Genomic DNA, 19149 nt, shown 5'->3' with positions numbered 1-19149 from the left:
TGAACATTTAAAAAAAAAGTCATTATGCTAAAATATGTGCTTTTAGACTAAGAGCTGGAAAGTGAAGAACAGACCAAAATCCTGTTTTTAAATAGTTTATCTGTTCCAGGTGCTGTTTTAATTGACCAGTACTGTAATCCTCTCTCAGACATCTGTCTAACAAGTGTCCAGGTGCAGGTTGACGATATTACAGACAAAGTTCGCAAAGTCCTGCGGACCAAAAACCCTAGACATCCAAGCTTGGCTCCAAAGGCAGGTACTGTAGAGAAATGTGTTCTAGTTAGCCCTTTCAGAGTGATGTCGCTATAGTCTTGAGCTTGCCTAAAAAATGCTTATTTTGTTTAACTTACTCCATACTTTTTAAATAGTCTTAACGTGGGGCTTGGGAGGTATCCTTTTCTTTCTTGGAGCCATTACAAACTGAACAGCAATGAAACCACACTCTTGAGTGTCTTCTAAGATCTGAAAGAGGGGAGTCTCTCTCCCATGAACCTCTTGAAGTGTTCTGTGAAATTTGCTCTCTTTCACGGAATGAGCAACCAGTGTGTGTATCATTACTTAAGTAATAATCTTTTCTCTTAGTCTTGTCACTCTGTATTCATTTTAGGAGAGGTCTTGATTGTTTCTGATGTGGAGTTTCAAAGGCAGGTACTGGATGCTATGAATTGTGTTCTCTATGAACAGTTAAAATACAAAGGAAATGAGATGGATTACTACAACTCCTTGAATTCATTCATTCACCAGGCAAGTGCGTGTTTACTGAACCAGCCTAGGAAGCCACTGCTAGTACCAGTGTGAGAGAGAATTCTACTTACGCTTTTGTCATGTTTGCATGAGTGAGGAAATAAAATAAACCTGTATGTACCAGTGTCACAGCATAGTATGTTAACTCTCTCTGCACTTGCTGCTAGGTCAGTGCATTTTGAGGCATTTTGAATAAAATTGCATCTCAGCTGAGAATCCTGGTACTTTGTGCATTGAATTTTTTAAAATCTTGCATTAAGTGACATATGATTTGTAAGCTTCCCTCTGATTTAGTCTCATTTTTCAGGTTTTAATCCGTAGGACAGGAATCCCTATCAGCTTATCTGTGCTCTATTTAACAATTGCCAGGCAGTTGGGAGTCAGACTTGAGCCAGTCAGCTTTCCTAGTCACTTCCTGCTGAGATGGTGTCAAGGGAAAGAAGGGTAAGATTTCTTTTAATTCCATTTGACTTTTGGGAAGACCAATAAACCATTTACCCCCAAGAGGCAGTTTTCCCAGCCTGACACGCTGTTGTCAGAGGGGTCAAGTAAAGCAACCATCTCTGATGACAAGACGTTAAAATAGATCAGGTTGAAAGTTCCTGGTTAACTATTATTTCACATTTTTTTTCTGATGCAAATAGAAAAGTTACTTTAATTCTGAAACAAGAAGTATTTTCTGAGGTAACCCATAAATGCAGGAGCATCTTGTCCAATATAGATGTATGAGTTTAATTGCTAAATCTGTACATCAGCCAGCAAGTGAAAACACAACTGTATATTCACACAAAGGGTTCTGAATGGCAACAGACTTCCTGAATAAATATAACAGTAGTTAAGGTAGCACTTCCGCTTTTCATAATTTTATAGCTTTTATTTTTTTAAGGAATTTCATTTAATCCTTTGTGCAGCACAGCTGATAGAAGCTGATGCTACTGTGTCATGTACCCACCTGCTCTCTGAATCAGTGTTGGTGACTCCTCAAATGACCTAATGATTGGCTATTGGCAGTGATGTTACTCCCAGAAGTACATATTTCAAGGGTAATATTAGTGATCTCATCCAATACAATGAACTTGATTACACAACCCCCTGATGAGTATCTGACTCCCATCCTGACACCACACACTGCCTTGGGCTGCATTGTACAACAATCTCTTGTTAGCCAAACATGGCCTTCAAATATAGCATCAGGTAAAGCAGACTTGAGAACAGTTTGCAAGGCTTTCTGGGGAGAAGCACTGCTGATAAAATAATTTGACTTTTGTAGCCTTTTGCCATGTGTTTGCAAGAAGATAAATAAGAGGAAACTAACTAAACCCTATCATTAAAGGAGCTGAGGTACTGACAGTATTCACCTCAAACTTAAACTTTTATTTTCTTGGTGTTTCATTAGAAGCACAGACATCTTTGACTACATGTACATAGATGCCTTTGGAAAGGGAAAGCAGCTAACTGTGAAAGAATGCGAGTACCTGATTGGCCACCATGTAACAGAGGAGTTCTATGGAGTGGTTACTTCAAAGGAGGTCTTGCAGCGTATGGTGGGAAACCTCTTAAACCTTGGAAAACGGTAAGGTTTACTTAAACCTCATGAAGAATTTAAAGCCTTACGGAAATGTGGACCTGAAAAATTCTGCTTTGATCAGTAATATGCTTCTTTGTGGCAGTCATGAGTGGATTTACGAGGTATAAGCCATACCAGTTATTCACTTGGCCGTTCTGCTCATTATTTAGTGACTCTTACAAGAATATTCCTGTAGAGGGAGTATCAGAGAAAGTATTTAGTACAACAGATTTCATACAAGCAAATAAAGGGACTGTTTTTCCGTTAGGGCATATATTAGAGTTTTCACTATCCTGTAGAGAAAAAGGATCTTCCATTATGATCTGGTGGATTGATCCCACATGATCAACTTCCTGTGGTTACACTGGGGCTGTCATCATTGGACTTGTAATTCTGTTTCTATTTATGAACACCTTTCTTCATTTTGTTCACTGTTAGTTATAAAAGACCAAAAAAGCAAAAACATAAAAGAATTGCTCCAAGCATGAATGAGCAAGGAGAACCATATCACGATCTGAGAGAAAGTGAGCTTGCGACTTGGAGAGTGAATTCTCTGAAAGGGGTCTTGGAACCATGAGGGGGAAGTAGAATTTGGTAGGGCAATTTTAGTGCAATTCCTTCCTAGCAGAGTAGTGGATGCTGTTAGCAAGAGTGAGCCCCTGGAGCTGCTCCAATTGGATGAGTACCAGTACTGTGTAATGTCTTTATTGATCGTTATCTCCCGGATGCTGAAGTAATAGGGAAAGGAAATGAAGATTTAACCTTAAAATTGAATTTCTTCTTTGCTGGTAGGGAAAGCACTGATCAGTCCTACCAGCTCTTGAGAGACTCCTTGGATCTGTACCTGGCCATGTATCCGGACAATGTGCAGCATCTAATGCTCCAGGCTAGGTTATACTTCCACCTGGGAATCTGGCCAGAAAAGGTATCCTAACACTTGGTCATATGTTTTATCGTAGGGGTAAGCTATAAAAACAGTAGATTGATTCTGGGCTACAGTAGCTTGTATTATAGTCAGCCAAGAGCTGTTTCTGTTGTACAAACAATGTAAAGAATTATCACACTTCAAAAATCAACATCTCCCGTATAGAGAAGAGATTTTTCCTTTTTGTAGTCACCACTGCATATCTGTGGATAGCTTCTGACCTGAGTCAGAAGTTAGGATTTCCTGCCTATAATTGTGTTTTTTTCATTTTAACTTGGGCTTTCAGATTCTCTTGATTATATCTGGTACTTTACCTCTGCACCAAGGCTGTATGTTTTTAGATAGACTTAAACAGCCGTAGAACTGTAAGATACACAAGTGTTTTACCAGTTATAAACTAAAACTGTGTTTTGGTGCTCTCCACCCTCTCGCGCTTATTTTCACAATAAAATAACTGCAAAAGGAATCCTAAGCATGAGGATAATGGGGCTGATGCTTCAGTCATGCCAATCAAGGCAGGAGACCAAATAATTTGACAGAGAAAGGACCTGGACATACAAATTGTCTAGGTCACTCAAGCCTTCCATCAAGCTGAGAATAAAGCACATAATTAAGGAAACCATGTAATTATATTGAGCATGTTATATGCAGCTGCACTGTAACAACTTAGCAAAATTCAAGTCATTATCAGTGAAGGAGGATACCTCTTAAATCAAAATAAATGTAAATCTCTACTCAGCAGAGACTCACGGTTGGAACTTATCCCCCACCCCCACTGAAGATAACTCCATTCACTGCTTTAGGGCTCTGCTACCAGATCTTTGATTGTTCTTCAGGGCAGGGACAGTTGCTTCCTATGTGATGGTGCAGTGCCTAGAACAACGGGCCCCAATTCTGGTTTGAGTATGGATAATAATACGTGGCTGCATATTCCACAGATATTGTCAATCACTTCTGCACAGCAGAATGTTACCCAGCGTAGTGATTGTCAAAGTGACATGATGAAAGTTAATGGCTAAATTAAGAGGGTCACTATATGTGTACTGTGGTTTTTCTTGTTCATTTTCTGGAGTCAAGGGGAATACAACAAAACAAGATCCCCAAAACTCTATCGTGTCTTTATTTATAATATCCTTTAAAAATCAAAATCCAATAGCTGCGTGTTCGGATTATGAAGACTGTACGAAAGGAACTCAGTCTTTCAACAACATTCACTTCATTCCTCTTGCGGTTGCTTCAGCAACTTCTAAGCAATCTCTTCGCTCTCCCTCTCCTCCGTCTCTTCCCCTCCCCCCCCCCCCAAATTTCTGTCTTAGTCTCCATGGACTTCAAAGTGACCACCTGTCCATTACCAATTTGGCAGTATATAAAAACACCCTTTTCATTACAAAGACACGTGATCTGAGTACAAAACCATTGATTCAAGGCCCATATAACGAAAATCCTCTTTGGCAGGCATGCTTCAGTAAGCTTGGGTGGTATAGCTAGCATGAATGTCTACCTTTGTACAATAAAATGTTCACCAAGCTTGCCAATGTCTGAAGGAAATATCAGATTTAAGAGATTCACCCACAAATAAAATAGTACAAGCTAATAGACATGACAGATGTACTGTGACATGGGACAGCTAAGCTTTATGATTCAGAGAGCTACCTGTGACAAATTCTCTAGACCATCAATTTACTTCCTCTCACACCAGTAATTTGAAGGTTTATTTTCAATTTCCACTTTACTATCCTGCAATTTGTTGATCTTAAGTACAGATGATGTCCTTAAGTTGTATTCTCCATATCACTAATTTACTGCTCCAAATTTGCCAAACATCTTGAAAATCCTCAACCTTCTCAGTTATCATTGAGGATTCCTGCATTGCATCCATCTGTGCATGTGTTAATTCCAGACTTCTGGACCAGGGATCCATTGCTGGCACCTGGAAATAGCTGACAGCATCTTTCTCCAGCTGAGAATGTACTTTCAACTCCTCTCTGTGGCGTGGAATTTTTATTTTTAAGGGTTCCTTTTTAGCAAAGTGTCCGTCCAACACAGAAAAAAATAAACCAACAACAATAAAGAACATCACATGTAGAAATAAATGTGAAATCTTAAGAGCCAAACAGAGCTAACCAGAATGCATGTTTTACTATTGCTTAAACTTGTGCCTTTTGGAAATGACTTAAATCACTAAACTGAATTAAGGATAGACAATGGGAGAGTGCTTATAAACAACTGTAATGCCAGATGAAGAAAAGATCCCTTTCTTTTGGTGTCACTTGATGCAGAGGAAGCTTTTGATTAAATGTAAAGTTCCACAGTATTCTAAGTCATGTCCCATATGGACTTTGGCCCCCAATTCCTTAAATGGATAACTGCTCTTTACGCTATCCCAAAAGCAGCTGTGTGAATTAATGGGATTAAATCTTCCTGCTTGAATTACACAGACAGGCTAGGTGGGGGATATTCATTTTCTCCTTTACTTTTTGCATTGGCCATGGAGCCTTTTGCACAGAGGATAAAGAACAATGAATCTATCACAGGAATAAAACTTGGAGGAAAACATCAGAAAATAGCTTTATATGTACTGATGTAATATTTTAATCTAAACCAAATATGTCCCTAAAACTAGTATCTAAAGAAATCCTGAGAGTTTGGGAAACCCTCTGTATTAAAGTAAGTCATGCCAAATCTGAAATATTAGCTATAAATTTGCCAGACTCGAAGAAGTCATTCCTCCAGAAAACATTTGAATACAAATGGGCAATAAGTCCTATAAGATACCTGGGAATTCAAATCTCAAACATCCTAGAAGAACTGTAAGATTTCAATGTCAAACTGGAATTGCAGTAAATGGGGGGTGGAGGGAGCTGGAGTGCTGAGGGAAATATGCAGTTTTCTTGGTTGGGAAGAATAGCCACAGTGAAAATGAATGTTTTGCCAAGGATAGTCTTGTTTCAAAATCTCTGTAATGATCCCAATAAAACCCTCACAGGAATACAGACAAGACTGTTAATCTTTTCTTATTTCATATAAATTCTGAGTGCTGATAATTGTACAGATCTTAAAACAGGGTGTACTAGCTGTTCCAAATAGTCACGGGTACTAACATGCCAGCCAGCTCAAAGCAGTAGTGGATTGGTGGTGCCCTCACTCAGCCAAACAGTGACTTTTTTATTGAACAAGAAAATTGTGGCAGTGCAGACATGGCTAGGCTACCATGGATAATAAATTTTTAAAAAATCATACCCTCCAGAAATGTAGACTTACCCTTAACAAAGGCTACTCCATAGTTTGGGATAGAACTAGAGAGAGGTTCTTTTCCCCCGCCAGTGACATCCATTGTAAATAATCCAGACCTTAACCCAGATCACAAACTATAAAGCAGGGCTCAGCAACCTTTCAGAAGTGGTGTGCCGAGTCTTCATTTATTCACTCTGATTTAAGCTTTTGCTTGCCAGTGATGCATTTTAACCTTTTTAGGAGGTCTCTTTTAGAAGTCTGTAATATATAACTAAACTGTTGTATGTAAAGTAAATAAGGTTTTTAAAATGTTTAAGAACCTTCATTTAAAATGCAGAGCCCCTCAGACCGGTGGCCAGGACCCGGGCAGTGTGAATGCCACTGAAAATAAGCTTGTGTGCCGCCTTTGGCACGCGTGCCATAGGTTGCCTACCCCTGCGTTGCAGTGTGGCCGCATTTGCAGCGCTGTTGGGAGTGGTGCATTATGGGCAGCTATCTCAGCGTTCAAGTGGCTGCAACGTGCTTTTCAAAAGAAGAGGGTGGGATGGGGTGGAGTGTGGGGGAGACAGAGAGAGTGAATTTAATTACTGTTTAACTAACTTCTTCATTTTTGTGTAGTTCCCCTTTCTAAATAAGGTTGAAAACAAAAATTGAGCAGGTTGTTTTTTAAATAGCAAAAGATCTGAAACAGCTTTGATCACTGTGCCAGGACTTGGCTTTTCCAGAGATCTCTTACATTTGATGTTTCTGGCTGAGACATTCCTTGGGAAATAAGACCCCGTGTCCTATGCAGCACATTTGACCAAAATTAGGTAGCAGGGGATCTTGAACTATGCAGCATTGCCCTCCAAGCCCTCTGCTCATTACTTGTCTTAAGTATTTTTATCCCCTCATTCATTGCCGATCCCCTCTCTGCCTCTGAGTCAGTATACGTCAAACAGATCAATGTTTACTCTGATATTAACTTGTTATCCTATCCCAGATTTTCAGTGTTCAGTGACCCGCAGGCTGTTGTAATGAAAATGCATAACCATGTTGCAGAAGCTATTAGGGGGATACTGGACAGGGGATAATTGAGGTATTTGACAGCGGCTAAAGTGTGTAAGTCAGTTTTGTTTTTTAGCAAATAGTAGGCAGATAAGGCTTTTGATACTGGAAAGGGGAAATGTGTCCCATTCCCTGACCCTTTAAGACAAAATCAGACTACTTAAGTTGACTCGGGCCCAGCTGAGTATCCCATTTTTATAACGCATGGCAGCTGCGCCACAACGCCGTCCAGGACCGGCTGGTGAAGGCCATTGCCCCACACCTGGGTGAGATCACAGTCAACCGCACCATCCCCGACACCGACAGCCTGCTGCTCCCGGACATCGTCGTCACGGACGAGGAACGGAAAAAGATCATCCTCGTCGACGTGACGATCCCGTTTGAGAACAGGACCCTGGCCCTCCGCGAAGCCCGAGCCCGCAAACTTGAAAAATATGCCCCCTTGGTTGACATCCTGCGGGCAAAGGGCTACGAGGTTTACACTGACGCCCTGATCGTCGGGGCGCTGGGTGCCTGGGACCCCTGTAATGAACGAGTACTTAGGGCCTGTGGGGTGGGCTGTCGCTATGCACAGCTCATGAGACGTTTGATGGTCTCGGACACTATCCGGTGGTCTAGGGACATTTACACAGAGCACATCACCGGCCACCGCCAATACCAAGAGTGAGCCGGCGTGGCTCTGTGCACCCACGGGGGGGAGGAGGCCTATAAACCCCCCTACTGAACCATATCCCCTAAGCCCTAAACCCACTGCACTAGATTCCACCATGTGAGGGTCATCCTGTCCCCGTTACCCGGCCCGCTTACTTATACCCATGACTGCCTATAACCCACTGTATGAGCGATGTACCTTCACTGCTTCCCTACTGCTTCTTGATCCCACCCACCATACACCCCGCATTGGGGGACCTTACAGACTGTGTATGTTATGTGCTAACCAATTCCCAAATACCAGCATCCCCCTGTACTCTGTATGTTGCCCCCAATGACCAACAACTGACACTTTGAACTCTTTGTATCATCTTTATTTAAATATTCTCTAATAAACTTTTTAATATGTTTCTACAATAGTCTCACAAGAGTGGTCTGGTAGTCTAGCAACAACAAGCTCCCACCATCTCAGAAACCTTGTCTGGAATCCTGAACCCTTCTCCTAGCTCTCAACGGTTGTATGGCTTATGAGTCATAGTTGGACTTTCAGGAGTGTACCTCATGTTTTGCGGCCCTGACCTGAGAAATTAGGAGTGACATTAGTTGGCTTTGAAGGGACTATCTCCAGTCCTTCCAGCTAAAAGGCTAGTGACTGTATTAGTGGGCATTAAGGGGGCTTGTAATTAGAAACAACTCTGAAGGGCTCTTTAGCTCTGCAGTCTAGAGCAGATGATGGTTTTTGAAGAGCTGGCTGGTTGCAGGGTGCTGCTTCCCCACTTTAACTTGCTAAGCTGCAGTAAAAGGCAGCTGATAGGTTAAATATTTTCCTAATATTACTTTTCCGGTAAGTAATTGCAGTAGTTGCCATGTGCATATTACATGATGCTGAATGAGAAGGGAAGTAGTCTGTGGATAGGTAGCAACTGGTCCAAAATTTGTAGCAAAATGTGGTTCACCTTATGGAAAATTTTGAGAACCCTGATCTGAAGAGGAGCGGACATCTAGAATCGGGCACTTAAGCTCTATGGAGAAGATTGTTGTTTTTTAAAGCTACTATAGAGACCTGTTTATAAACATAGTTTTCTTTCTCTCACTGCTGAAGGTTCTGGACATCCTGCAGCATGTCCAAGCGTTGGATCCATCCCAGCATGGGGCAGTAGGATATTTAGTTCAGCATACCTTAGAGCATATTGACCGCCGTAAGGAGGAAGTGGGGCCTGAGGTGAAGCACCGTTCTGATGAGAAGCACAAAGAGATCTGCTTTTCTATTGGGCTGATCATGAAACACAAGAGGTAATCAACTCTGAACCTTTCAGTGTCCAAAAACTGCCACTGTAACACTGCGTTCTTGTTTGTATATGGAATGATGTATTCAGCTGCTTCCTTCTTACTGTGACTGAACATCATTTTTACTACATGCTAAGGAACAGTTAGAGATGTGTCTGAGAAGGAACATACTGCCCCATGTGTAGTTATGTGTGTATCCTTTTAGAGATATGAAGCCTAACTTCTATATACTTCACTGTCCTTTGACGGATTGCAAGTGTGTTGTCCATTTTTTGCTTAGTAAGAGGACCAGGAAGATGAGCCATCTGAACCCTAAGAGTTAATGTATTGGTAGGGATTCTATAGCTAAGCTCTTGAAATAGTACTGACAGCAGTGAATATATCTCATTGTTTTCTCTGTTCTTGCTCTTCTGTCCTCTTTGAAGGGACAGTGGGAAGGAACAGCAAAATCTTATACATCGTCTTTCTCCCATAATATCTTCCCTCATTCACTGGAGACTTCATTTTTCTGTTTTTACTTTTTTGGGGGTGTGACCTGCTAGTGATGTGCTGCTTTAGCTGACTTTCTGGCCCCTGTTCCTGATAAGTGCACGAGGAACAAATTTAAAGGCAGAGACAGTAATTTTGACTTCTCATAGGATATCACACAATCACGTATAACGCTATAAAAATAAAATAGGTTTTATATTCATGGAAACTCTTTGCCCAGAATCCTATGGTCACATGGCAGGAATGGACAATAATTGTCCCTCTCAATACAATGATTTCTAAACTGGGTGTTAAATGTAAGCTACAGGTCAGTTTGCATTGTAATAGGTTTGACTGCAGCATAGCAGCTAAATATGCTTTTTTTGCCAAATCTATGCTTAGAATGCATCTTTTCTCCTTCCCAAATCTTAATTTTTCTGTTTTACTGTAATTTCACTGTAGTTTTCAAGTTGGCTTTAATCTGTGCCACATACTGTTTGTTTGTCTTTTAGTATTTAACTCTTGGTTTGTATTTCAGTCATTTGGGAGTTAGTTCATTTGAAGGAAACTTTACAAGGTCCGTTGTATGAATTTACCAAGAGTTGTGGTGGATTCTGCATCACTGACCATTTTTAAATCCATATTGGATGGCTTTCTAAATAATCTGTTCTAGGAAATATTTAGGGAAAGTTCTCTGGCCTGGGTTTTATACAGGAGGTCAGACTAGATGATCACAATGTTCCCTTCTGGCCTTGGAGTACATGAATCTGTGTACTTCTATGACAGCAAGGTGTTTGTTACCAGAGAAGATGGGATTGGGGGCAGTATACACGAAATATATACCTGAGGCTCTTACAAGCTTGTACTTCACCCTTTAGAAATTCTTGTAACCTAATTCTGCATAAAAAACTTCTTTATTAGAATTTGCCCTTAGGCTAACAAGTTGTGGCATGATCCCTTATGACCATTTGCCGCAGAATAAGAAAGATTTATGGTGTATGGGTTGTGAACTAGTGGATGCTGTCCTGCTCCAGGTATTCAAATACTATGGTGAAGGATAGGCTGGAACTGATCAGCCATTGAGTAAAGGGAAAGAAGGTGTCAGCATCTCTGAAGTGTTTTGGATGGGTGTGAGGCAGGAACTGTGGTGATAATGATTATTGATTTATCAGCAGAGATGGGGAGAAAATGCCTGTTTGTGTTCAGTTAAACAAATGTGAGTTTGCTTTATTCAAAATATTTTCTTTGACCAGAGTTAAAGTACAAGATGACTGTTCCAGTTCCCTCCTGTATGAAGGAATATTATAAAAGGATCTGTTTGAACAAGTCTCCTCAGGTGGATTGGATTAGAATTGGCACCATGAGAACTCCATTCATTTTTTGTTCTCAGAATGACTCTTAATTGGTTTTGTCTTCAGTTTGAAGGTGGAACATGAATTTCTTAATCTACTTCAGTTAACGGTGTTCTTTATACAGAATCTCTCCCAGGAGCTCATGAGTGCCAGCATGCAGCTCCCATACCCTTTAGTGGCAGTCCTCCTCTCTCAAGAAGAGTATCTAGTTGTGCACCTTTCCAAGGTTTTGATTTTTTTTAATATACTTCTAATTAGATATGGCTATAACTGTGTCATCTATGGCTGGGATCCCACCTGCATGATGGGACAAGAATGGATTAGAAATATGAATGTCCATAGCCTACCTCATGGCCCCCATCAACCTTTCTACAACGTGCTGGTGGAGGATGGATCCTGCATATACGCTGCTCAAGGTGAGCAAATAAATCAGCCTGTAGATGTGATCTGTGTGCATTTCATTTCTATGTACATGTGTGGTATATCAGATCAGTTATGCTTACTATTTGAACAGTGTTAATATTTACACAAAAGTTATATAGCTGCTAAATCACTAGTGCTGCTTATTTAAACAAATGTACTCTGAAACCAAGATTCAAACAAGAAGGAAACTGATATTCAAATCTTAAATTGACCTACTTTGCTTCTGAATGCTCCATAACTTCTCAACGAGATCAAGAGTGCTAGGAATAAGTAAAAAGTCAACTTCAGTTTAACTTGCCACCCTCCAGTTTTATTTTGAAATACCTTTAATAGTTTACATGATAATAGCAATCCAAGTTTTCAGCAGTGTTTTCTTATTTGGGAGAATAGATCCAACTTTTCACTTAAATCTGAAAATAATTTGGTGGTATTACAGTTGATGTAATTCTGTAAGAGGCCTCAGAACAGTCTGAACACATACCAGGTGAGCTTCATTGTCTAGGCAGAATATGTTAAGGATGGAATTTCAGCCTTAACCCTGAATTTCTTGGCTTTTGTGGGTTTTTTCTTTCTTGTTTTTGTGAGGTTCTTAAGGAGATTTGGACAAAAATCAGGAGTAAAGTAATTGTATAATGGAAGGCTTTCTTTATATGATCACTATGCCTTTTATAGGAATTGTTCTGGCTTAATGCACTGTGCTATATTTAAAAAAAAGAAATCTTGTGGTCAGCATAAAAATATTGGGTACTAGGAACTTCTGCATTCTAATCCTTCCTGTGACACTAACTTCCCCTCTGATCTTGGGTAGATTACTTCACTTGTCTTCCTCTCACTATCTATATAAAATGGGGACAATACCTTTGTCACAGGGTGTTGCAAAGATTGATTAAATGTTTCTGTAGCGCTTTGATTATGAACACTTATTTTGACTGATTATGGTTCAGCTTTCACTAGAGGGAGCTGTCTAACATAGTTTGCAGTACAGTACATGAGAGCAAGTGTAAAAAATAAATTTAAAGGTCAGATACACTTGTAGATGTAAAATACAGGGAGATTGGTGGTTCTAGATTTCCTCAAATATTTTACTTTGCACTTGGTAGTCCAAAAATAAGTACTACTTGGGATTCTTGATTCTATGCCTCTGCCTCAATGCTTGTGTGTTTATGAAGCAGACTTTGGAAGGTCCAAGAAGCAATATTTTCTTCTCTCTGCACACACTGCCATTAGGATGAGAATGAAGTATCTGCCCTGGTATCTTACTATAAGTGTTATGGTCTCATCTGTTTCACTTTTTTCTTTTTTTTATTTTTAAACAAAATTAGTAACTACAGTACTGGTTGGTCGCAGAGCCCAAGTTCTCCTTATAAGCTGTCGGCTGGTACTGTCGTCTTGATTCTAGAGCACAATCTTGTATGTTACAGTTGTTTTGTCCTTACTTGCCATCACGTATCTCCCTTGACCACCCACACTTCCCTCCCTTCGAAACTGTGTGCAGGTCACTTTTTGCTTGTTGCATCAATTTCAGTTTTGTGGTTTGGGGAGAGAGAGTAGGATTTTGAGGGGGGAGAATTTCAAACAAATGTATTTTGTTTTTTAATGTTTTAACAGTTGTGGTTTTATATGGTTTGGGTCACAACTAACTACTAAATACATTACCAGTAATTCTAAGTGGTTTTCACCGTATTGCTTGTGACCAATCAGTTTAATTGTTGCAGGACTGGCTCCAGGCACCAGCATTCCAAGCTGGTGCTTGGGGCGGCAATCTGCAAGGGGCAGCAGTGCCTGTTGTTTTGCCCCCAAGCAGCGCACCGAATTGCTGCTGCAGATGGCGAGGGCAGTCCATGTGCCCTTAAGGTGGCACACGCGTTTCCATGGTGGCAGCAATTCGGCAGCGGCTTCTATCTTTAGCTGTCCGCGGTGGCTTCAGCTAAACATAGAAGTTGTCGCCGAATTGCCGCCGCCGCAGAAACGCGCCTGCCGTCCTAAGGGCACATGGACTGCCCCTGCCATCCTTGGTGGCAATTTGGTGCGCTGCTTGGGGCGGCGAAAACTGTAGAGCCGGCTCTGAATTGTTGCTAGTTTCAGAACTAGGGATGGATGGTGGTCTCGGCATCCTCCCCAAGCACCACAGATAAGCCAGACGGTGCTATGCATAGCTTGTATCAGCCCATATTCCAGTTACTGCCAAGTGTATGTTACATCACTCAAGACCTCCATGGGGATTGTACACCTGAGAGTCACTAATTGGCCACTGCACAGCAATGCTGCTTTACACAAACGAGAGCTTTTCCTCTGACCAACTAAATTATAGTAGTAGGCATTTGGTTCATCTTCTTACTATAGCACTATTGCTTCTGATTTTACTTTAATCTCTGTGTGCAATGATTAAATGGTTATGTTTTAAAAATGGGAAAACCTGAAAATACTGTGATGGTAAGGAATAAACATTCACTTCTTATAGGACTGCTATTCCAGAAAATTTGGTTTTTAAATGGTAATCTCGGTGTGCTAGACATAGCCCAAATGTTAGCTGATCCTCAGGAGCCTTCAAGGTGGAAGACACAATTCTTCCTTCATGCATGTTTGAGACAACTGACTTCTTCTTTGCTCTTCAAACAATTTGGCAGTTTATAAGGACCTCTTATAGGAATTGGCTTCCTGACTGCAGGAGTTTGAGCCCAATTGTGTAGATTCTGCATAGATGGAGGTCCTACTGAACTCCCACATGTCCTTGTTCTGTCTTCAGTATGAACCATTTACTTCTCTTCTGCACAGTGAACGGGTATCCATTAATGACTTCACAGCCAACAGCCAGTCAGCATTCTGACACTCTAGTTTAATTCCAGCAGTACTGTTCTCAGACACAGTAGTTTGGTAGTAGTATAAAAAATATCAGCTTTGCTCAGAAAACAGAGCAGGTGAAACACTGAAACAGAAGACTGACTAGCTGAAGGCAGAGCCAAAAAGCTTCTTCATTGCTGGGCGTTAGTGTGCTAACTGCTTTTTCTTCTCTCTACAGAGAACCTGGAATATAACTTGGAGCCTCATGAAATCGCTCACCCTGATATCGGCCGTTATTTTTCAGAGTTTACAGGCACTCATTACCTGGCAAATGCAGAGCTGGAGATTAGATATCCTGAGGATTTGGAACTTTCTTGTGCAACAGTCCAAAAGATTTACAGCACAGTCAAGGAATGAGTGTAACTTGATCACAAGGACAGAAGAAAGTTTATCACAGCTGCTGCCGTATCCTCTTTGTGGACAGAATTATGGAAGCCAGTTTTCACAATGATCTTAAGGCATATGCCCCGGGAATTGCTTCGCACTTTGTAACCTGTGATATCGCGTATGTCTAATAACCACTCGGTTACCATCTGCCCACACTAGTCAATTAATATGGAATGCATTGGTATTCCAGACAAGGTATTCATTATCTTGAAGTGACAATCAAAGTATTAAGTGTATTGTCCCCTTGAGCGCTTGCATTTACCACCCGTGTGTTTATGATCTATTTTTCATATTTAGGATATGAGCATGTTACGACTGTAGCTGAAGTCTGGCATAATCCCATGTTGTGGATAAGGATTGATCATACTTGCAGTATTTTTTTTACATATCTATTCTGTGTATGCAGTAGCTTTAAGGTCTCTCTGAAGTTCCACAGTTGTTTGTTTCCTCAATTCTGATTTTCCTCTTACCCTGAAAATGATTAGTGTTGCAAGCGTTCAAATGCTGAAATCACTTGTCAGCCTCAGCAATTTCACTGAAACTTTGTTGAACAAGAATCATGAGGCACCATATGATGGTGAGTTCAGCAGTAACTTGAACGGACCTCCATACATGTAACGCTTCCAGCTGTTACAGATGCACTGTTGAATCATTTTATAGAAAATAAGATCCTGGCAATTTTCTCTCCCCAAGAACTTCTTGCTGGGACCTTGATTCCTACCTGTACTTTTTCTTCCATTATGTCCCCTTCTGGTGTTAAATTTGTGATATATGTATTTTTCTACATGTCTCCTTTTATCTGATTGAAACTGTTAAAACTTGTAGTTTGAACCACCATGTTGTGATGGCAAACGGCTGTTATCTGTACTGTCAGATTGCGATTGTGCCATGAAAGCCAGTAGACGCCAGCATCTGGCAATCAATACATGGAGAACTTATTTCCTATATCATGATGCCTTCTTTCTTTTGATCAAAAGAAAAATGCCTTTTGAAGGGAAAAGAGAAGAGGCTTTGTCCAAATTCTGACTTCTGCAAGGGAGGTGCTTCAGAAACTGAGGACAGTTGAATTATAATGAGGCTACCGCCATAAAGTTTGCAAAGCCTAGAAAAATAGTACATAATTGTTTTCTTTTAGAGTTACATAAGAATTAGATGTGAAGTTGCAAAGTATTTACAAAGATATGGAATATTTACAGTACTTTAGTTTCTAAATTAATAACTCTAGGCAGGCTGTAGTCCATTGTTTCTAATTACCGTGTGGTTACATAGTTATAGGGAGAAGACCTAGTTATCCTGCTCTGTAGAGTAGAATGACACCCTTATTCTTGAAACATTTTAAATGTCTCTGTGCACTACCATGCACCCACCTTTTTAAGGTAATAATTGATATGCATGCAGTCTTGTGTAAATATTATTTAACAAGCAATTTATACTTTTCACAGTAAAGTTGTCGTGATCTGCAAGTTCCTCAACACTTTAAAGAGGGAGCAGAAAAAAACCTATTACTACTAATAAAAAGAAAAGAATAAAATTACACTACAATACATTTTCTGATAATCCCACCTGAATTAAAGGGGGATTTAGGTACAAAGTTGTCACTGATTTGAGAGTTATGTAGCTAAATACCTGTGCAAACTCTGCAAACTTCAAACTAAAATCCAAATCTCTGTCTTTAAGGGGTTGGAAATGTAATTTTTAGGGCATATCCTGAAAGATTGCCTGTGTTTGGAAGGACTCTGTTAGTAGGGTAAGTGAGGAAACACTGCCTTCAGTTTTAATTTCTAGGCTGTAGTGCATCTGACCCTTAAACATATAGTAGAAAGAGGTAGTTGACTAAGAGTCAGGATTTCCAGGTTCCCAGCTCTGTCACTGCTCACTGTGTGAGCTTGGGCAAGTCACTTCTCTCTGCCTCACTTTATCATCTGCAGAATGGATGGTCTAATATTTACCTGTTGTACCTCCCATGGGTGTGTTGCGAATGTTGGAAAAGTGCTTTGAAATCCTCAGCTGAAAAGTGCTTTATAAATGCAAACTCTTCTGCTATTGAATATCAGTGGTACACGTGCAATTAAATTCTTGCACAAGCTCTGGTCAACATCATGTTTCAATGTGACTCGGTTTTCCTTTGCTTTTAAAGGTAACATTAAAACAAAATTTTAACTTCAAGTTATAACTGTAAATATGTATTGACACATTTTAAATGTAAGCTATAATTTAGTGATACAAAATGGTGTCAAAAGTAGCCCCTATCGCCTGTTTGTGTACATTTTTATTTGGGCACTTATATATTTTTTTAAAAAGTAGATTTTGGACCTTATAAATCATAGCAATTGTTCTTGACTGTTTTCACAAATCTTTGACATAGTCCCTTGTCACTCTTACTGTGTATCAGTTTGTGAGGTGGAACCATTGCAATGTACTATTGGATACAAGTATTAAAAGTGAGTTATGTATAGCTACTTTTCAAACAATTGGTCCACTGTTAGCTTGTGTCTGTATTATAGACTAGGTTGATCTTGTCCAGAGGTTCTCAAGCTGGGAGTCGGGACCCTTCAGGGGGTCGTGAGCTGTCAGCCTCCACCCCAAACCCTGCTTTGCCTTCAGCATTTATAATGGTGTTAAATACATTAAAAAGTATTTTTAATTGACGGGAGGGGGGTCGCACTCAGAGGCTTGCTATGTGAAAGGGGTCACCAGTACAAAAGTTTGAGAACCCCTGAATTTTTTTGTCTATACAATGGACACATCATCTGCAGAATTCCTTGTGAATCATAGGATCTGTAGAACACTTCTGCATGTCTATGAACTCAAAATAGCAGATTTCTGTGGAGGTTAGAAGGGGAAATACCTTTGCGTGGGAAAGTTTAGCCCAGATTGTGGTTGTGCTCTGCCGTATGATTCTGTAAAAATGACATTATGTGACTATATGTTCAGTTTTCTTTTTCATCTGGACTGAGTTTAGAAGTAAAAATAACTTTCTAACTTGCAGTCCTATGCACCCAGTTTGGGATCTGAGCGCAAGTTTGGGTTCTTTTCTTAGATATCACTAGTAAAAAAGGTTCTGTAGGGGAAATTGCATCCTCAGTGACACCCGTGTGATCCCATTGCTTTCCAGGGGGTTGCAGAACCGTAAGCGATTGGAACTTTAGTAAACAATTCTGTTGCACAAGAATGAATTGCTCATTCTTAGCTTCATTGATTCTGCACAGCTAACTGGAATAAAAAATAGTGTGAGCTTATTTTAATCACTAAAGTGGTCAGATCTGATTGTGTTTATACACAGATCTGATAAGTCAAGTGCCATTTTCATAGCGACTTCTTAGAGTAGAACTGTATTTCACCCAGAGTATATCATTAGAAGATGATGATTCAGGAAAATGAAAGATCAGGGCCTGGGGGAAAAGACCATTGACAGGATTATAGATGTATATAGGGTCAGACTTGCTTAACTTGATGAATCACTTCACCTAGATCATTTTATCCTGAATAAATTACATCCAAAGACAAAATTCTTGAGTTTTCACTTCATAGTCAACAAAAATCTGCCTTTAGAATAGTCAAAACACCTTTCTAATATGGGAGAAGCCTTCCAAGATATAAAACAGCTCTGAGAGTTATATCTTGTCCTATGAAGTGTTTGATATGTCATCTGTAGTAATTATGTACATGTTAAAGGTACAAACTGCTTTTCCTAAAGTAGTAATAGGCTTTATGAATTTGCCATTACAAATTGTATTAAAGATTCTCTTGGTTTTGTAGGGTTTCCGTTCTTGTAATTTATGTTCCATTCTATTATGCAATTCTACATGTCCACTTTGTTCCTTTTCCCTATTCAGATTTTTAGTAGCCTGTATCCCATAGCAATATTACTTATCTCCTATTGCAACTTCTCTGTCTTAGTGGGGGGGAAATGAATGTCACATCTTGGTTATTATTAACACTGCTTGCATACACACCTAAGCAGAGGCTAGACTGAGCTTCCAGAGCTGTCAAGAAAACTTTCTAGAATGGGCACAATACTTACATGTCCACATTTAATCACTGATGCTGATGTAGGAGAAACAAATATTTTACTGGCCTATCAAAATTAAAATTATTCCAGGTGTGTTTTGTGAGTGCAACTCTTGGAAGCCATGTTAGATATATCAGTTATTGGGCATGAAGAGACACAAGGGGTTAATCTGACATCTAGAGAATGTCTGTCCAACTTTATGGATCTTGTG

At 40.0% G+C, this 19149-nt stretch overlaps 1 protein-coding gene across 3 annotated transcripts in view; it reads left to right on the top strand.

The window, feature by feature from the left end:
- Nucleotides 1–18689, top strand: part of FBXO21 (F-box protein 21) — a 35294-nt gene extending 16605 nt beyond the window's left edge. The window contains exons 5-12 of one of the 3 annotated variants that reach the window (XM_050924142.1): nt 149–256; nt 608–744; nt 1052–1188; nt 2141–2317; nt 3104–3236; nt 9271–9461; nt 11534–11691; nt 14718–18689. In XM_050924142.1, coding sequence (XP_050780099.1) covers nt 149–256; nt 608–744; nt 1052–1188; nt 2141–2317; nt 3104–3236; nt 9271–9461; nt 11534–11691; nt 14718–14896 — 1220 coding nt within the window. In that variant the 3' untranslated portion in view covers nt 14897–18689. Of the gene's footprint in view, nt 1–109; nt 257–607; nt 745–1051; nt 1189–2140; nt 2318–3103; nt 3237–9270; nt 9462–11533; nt 11692–14717 lie in introns of all 3 variants that reach the window. The other 2 variants (XM_050924141.1, XM_050924143.1) reach the window with 2 other exon arrangements.
- The last annotated feature ends 460 nt before the right edge of the window (nt 18690–19149 follow it).

Source organism: Gopherus flavomarginatus, chromosome 15, assembly GCF_025201925.1.
Source record: "Gopherus flavomarginatus isolate rGopFla2 chromosome 15, rGopFla2.mat.asm, whole genome shotgun sequence".
Lineage (NCBI taxonomy): Eukaryota > Metazoa > Chordata > Testudines > Testudinidae > Gopherus > Gopherus flavomarginatus.
The sequence above is the reverse complement of the archived record's forward strand: the minus strand, read 5'-3'. Positions and strand labels throughout refer to the sequence as shown.